The following is a 4,627-nucleotide window of genomic DNA, read 5'->3' as shown; positions in this document are numbered from 1 at the left end:
GCTGGGATTAAAGGTGAGTGCCACCACGCCCGGCTAATTTTTGTATTTTTAGTAGATATGGGATTTTGCTATGTCAGCCAGGCTGGTCTTGAACTCCTGGCCTCAAGTGATCCACCTGCCTCAGCCTCCCAAAGTGCCCAGATTACAGGTATGAGCCACCACACCCAGCCTTACTTTTTAAATAGAATATTTTGATGAACAAAATGTCTTAATCGAATTTATTGATCTCCTAGTTAGTATTTTTTATGTGCTGTTTCAGAAATCTTTGCCTACCTTAAAGTCATGAAGCCAATTTCCTATGTTATCTTCTAGAAGCTTTATTGTTGCTCTTCTGTACATCTGTTTTTTTACTGAGGGACAAGCATGGGCAATTTTTTTCTCTAGAAAAAAATCTAGAGATAATTTGAGATGCTCTGTATAACATCATCATCCTTCAGAGATGATTTAAGCTTATATCTATCAGGTCAGTGGCTAGGCTGGGGTATTAGCAATTGCAGATCACCTTAATCCAATCAGGAATAAGGATGATTTGATGCTGGCCATTAGGTCCTGTGAGAGTTAGTCTGTTTTCTCTTTACCCTTTATTCCAGGATCCCCACCTAAAGCCTGGTTTCCATCTTCTTCCTCGGTAGGCCCTGGACTCGGGTTTTTGTCAGGTTCACTCTGTCTTTGTGATTCTGCCAAATGCTCTGCCCAGTTTCTCAGGTGCCTTTAGGGAAACAGTGGCTCACCAACCATAGCACTTACCATTTGGCAATTTTTTTGAAGACGTTTTTTATTGTCACAACTTGGAAAGGGGAGTAATAGTGCTACTGGCATCTACAGACAGTCCCCAACTTAAGATGCTTCAATGTTAACAATATGGTATGAAAGTGACCTGCATCCAGTAGAAACCGTACTTTGAGTACCCATTCAACCATCCTGTTTTTCATTTTCAGTACAATATGCAATAAATTACATGAGATATTCAATATTTTATTGTAAAATGGGCTTTGTGTTAGATGATTTTGCCCAACAGTAGGCTAATGTTAGTGTTCAGAGCTCATTTAATGTAGCCTGGGCTAAACTGTGATGTTTGGTAGCTTAGGTGTGTTAAATGTGTTTTTGGTTTATGATATTTTCAACCTAATGGGCTTATTGGTATGTAATTGTGTCATAAGTCAAGGGGGCATCTGTAATATGTAGAGACCAGGGGTGCTGCTCAACATCCTACCATACACAGAACAGCCCCCCACAACAAAGAATGATCTGGCCCCAAATGTCAATAGTGTTGAGGTTGAAAAGCCTTGTGTTAGCGTCCAGGAGAGAAGCTGTAGCTAGAGTGAAGAATGGTCCTGTATGGGAAGTTTAGAGATTTAAGTCCGAGTAATCTTACTGAAATCATTTCATGTTGCCAAGTCTCAGTTTCTGCCTTTGTAGTAGCCCCAGGCTACCCCTAAGGTCATGTGCAACTTAAACATTTCCACCACCTGCCCTCTGGGTAGAGTGGTTTAACAGGAATACATGCAGAGAACGAGAGCAGATGGGACTCGGGTTGCTACTCCCTACTCCAGGGACACTGTCTCCTGTTTCCACGGCCTGGAGCCAGTTGTGTGTCAGAGGCTGAAAGGCTGATTGAAACTAAAACTTCCATTCAACATGACAAAGGGAGAAGGGGGATCTAATTTGTAATTAATCAAATTACTTTTTAACTGAAAATTGGGAGTTACCAATCCAAGACTTAACAGTTACTATTTAAGGCTGATAGGGCATATCTTACTCTTTGATTCAAACTATTGCATGTTACAAGTATTTCGTGTATTGTACTAGTGAAATGGGGGAAATAAGCTTTCTGTGGGTAGAAGGTTGGGTGATTTTTAAGCACATTTTGTTGTGTATATATTTTCTTTGCAGCCATTTTTCCTTAATTTCCATTTTAAAGTTACCTGAAGCCCATCCTCACACACAGCGGCCCCCCGCTAACCACCACTCTCCCTGCCTGGTGTGGCTTGCTAGCTCGATGTCTGACCAGTCCCCAGGTGTATGATGTAAGTATTGCACATCAGGGTTGTAGTCCTGGTCACCATGCCAGGGCAGTGTCTTACACAGGGAAAAGAAACCATCATACTCATGCCTCCACATCCACAGATTTTTGCTTCTCTAATAAGCTGATTAGAAATGGCCAATTTAACATATGTTTGTAGATTTTGCACAGTAACAGACAAACCCTTTGCTAGGGCAATGGGATTCCCCAACATCGGCAGTTGTGGTATAATAGAAAGAACACTGGATTTGGAATCAGAGCCACTGGATTGGAATCTAATCCCTGACAGGCCATAGACATGCTCTGCATCTCAGTTTTCTAATCTATAAAATGGGCCCAGTACTACAGGTTGGCTGTGAGCATGAAATGATGAAATACGTGAAGATATACTGTGAACCACAAAGCGTGTAAGGATTCCTTTTCTAAATAGTCTATTTATGTTGATATGGTTAGGTCCTTTCTTTCCATTTTCAGATTCTGGAAATAGACTCAGCCCGATATGAAAAGAACATGCACAATGGTGGATGTCTTAGATTTAGGGCTGACTCCTGAGCTCCTGATGTGGGTTGCAGGGTGCAGGGCAGACAGGTAGAGAGAGCAAAGTAGCTACCCACGGGGAAGGAGCAGAGGAGAGGTCAAAGGCCTTTCTTCATCATCCCTCCCAGGCCATCCTAATCATCTTGTCATTAACACAGTCTTATGCCCTAGAAGAAAAGAATGTCTAAAATGTGCATACAGCTTTACAGTTCACAAAGGCTAATTTCATTCTTTTAGTCATACCTTGAATCAGTGAGTACTGTAGCATCACAGAGAAGGGAAGTGCGTCTCAGAGAGGATGTGAGTTGGCCCCGGGCCCACGGTTAGTAATTAGCTGGGAACCTCATGCAGGTCTTCACATTCTTAGCAAATAACCTGCAGTTTACTTGATTGGTGATGAGAAGGCAGAACACAAAGCCTAGATATGAAAGAGAGGCCCTAAACAGGTAAGTTCTAACGAGTGGTAGCAGGGTTAAGACAGGTGGTGCACATTCATGTGGTACAGAGGGGAAAGGGATGTGGACACTTGATAGCTAGGTGGGGGCGCTGGGGCGGAAGGGAAGGGCGGCCACATCAGAGCACCGGAGATTGGAGGAGGCAGCTCCTTAAATGGCACGCTCTTCCTTCGAGAACAGGGATGACAACTGCCAAGTCACCATGTGTCCTAAACCCGCCGCTGCAGAGAATAAGCTGTGTGTCTGTCACCCCTAGGCCCTCAGACCCCTCCTTGGCCCCCTCAGAGGAAGGTGACCGTTGAAAAGTCCTGGTAGGCAGTGACAGAACTTTACACTTGAAAACTCAGCTGGGCTACTGGGTTTTACCCCCTTGGAAGCAGCTTCTGCCTGGTAAAAATATAGTTCTGCCACAACCTTTGCTTTGAAATTTCACCAAATGTGACAGCACCATTCATGTTTCCTTCTCTTAAAGATAGTTGAATCTTCTGGCACCCACAGCTCCTCCCCATTTAAAAATGAAATTCCTGTGCCACCTGTGATAAACTGGTATCAAATGGCAAAAAGAAATATGTAGGATGGTGAGAACACCATTTCCCTAGAACTGCTCCACTTGTAAAATGATGTCTAATGCTTGTGGTAAGTTTTAAATGCAATATCTATCCGCCTAAATAATAATGCTAGTTACCTGTTAGGTTAGAAGGACACAAACCAAAAGATTAAAAACTTAAGTTTTGTAATTTCTCATCCTGCTGCTAGCTTACTTGAGAAAAGCGGCCTTGTGCTGAATGCTGAATGGTTTGCTCAGTCTGGCCCTCTGTCTGAAGTGGGACAGTGGCCCTTCAGGTACATCACTGGAGACGGAGGGTGCCGACGGCATCTCCACTTTCCCACTAATGAAGCCCCAACTGTGATTACACTTTCTGATCTTAAGTTTCACTGGGTTTATATATATAAATTTATCTTCTAACTCTAGCCTCTTCTAAACACTTCGTAAAACTTGCCATCTTAATTGGGTTTTAAAAAGGATCACTTTTCATGTCTATGTAATAGCAAAACAACAAATTCACTCTTAAAACTTTATAAAAGCCTTCTCTAATCTGAAGCTTACTGACCAGTCCCTTGCTCATAGATTAGGAATATCTGGACTAGTTTGAGCTCGGCATAAACTCAGTAAGCTTACAATTGCATAAATTTCAAGTGCTTCCCCCAGCAGTTCAAGGAACTGCTCCAAGTTTGCTTCCGGGGTCGTGTTTCGGCTGTGACTCCCCACAGCCAACCTAAGATGGAGTAACTTGGGCTTCCAGCGAGAATCACTCTCAGTCCTGTTGCTGCTACTTTGAGCCCAGGTTCTGCCTAGGGTCTCAGCCAGCTCCAGACACGGTGGAGCCTGCTGCTGAGACAGTGGGAGCAAAGGGTCTCTTCAAAATTATCAGTGGAGGGACCCAAAATTGACAGAGGTGAAGGGACTCACTGCAAAGTTTATTGCCGGGTGAGGGTCTCAGACTGGGCAGTTCTTGTGGCTTTTGACAACTGTCGTGTGGTTCTCACCCACCACCTAAAAGGTGTTTTGTACTTTGCCAAATTTATTTGGAGATTTCTTTTTTTTTTTTTT

General features: G+C 43.3%; 1 protein-coding gene across 2 annotated transcripts in view; it reads left to right on the top strand.

The window, feature by feature from the left end:
• SLC9A7 (solute carrier family 9 member A7) overlaps window positions 1-4,627 on the top strand; it is a 153,360-nt gene that overhangs the window by 143,735 nt on the left and 4,998 nt on the right. For both annotated transcript variants that reach the window (XM_017519821.2, XM_017519820.1), the window contains one exon: window positions 1,922-2,027. In XM_017519821.2, the coding sequence (XP_017375310.1) occupies window positions 1,922-2,027 (106 nt within the window). The remainder of the gene's footprint in view (window positions 1-1,921; window positions 2,028-4,627) is intronic.

Source organism: Cebus imitator, unplaced genomic scaffold (assembly GCF_001604975.1).
Source record: "Cebus imitator isolate Cc_AM_T3 unplaced genomic scaffold, Cebus_imitator-1.0 Scaffold778, whole genome shotgun sequence".
NCBI classification, from domain to species: Eukaryota; Metazoa; Chordata; class Mammalia; order Primates; family Cebidae; genus Cebus; species Cebus imitator.
Note: the sequence above shows the minus strand (reverse complement) of the source record. Positions and strands in the feature narration are given on the sequence as shown.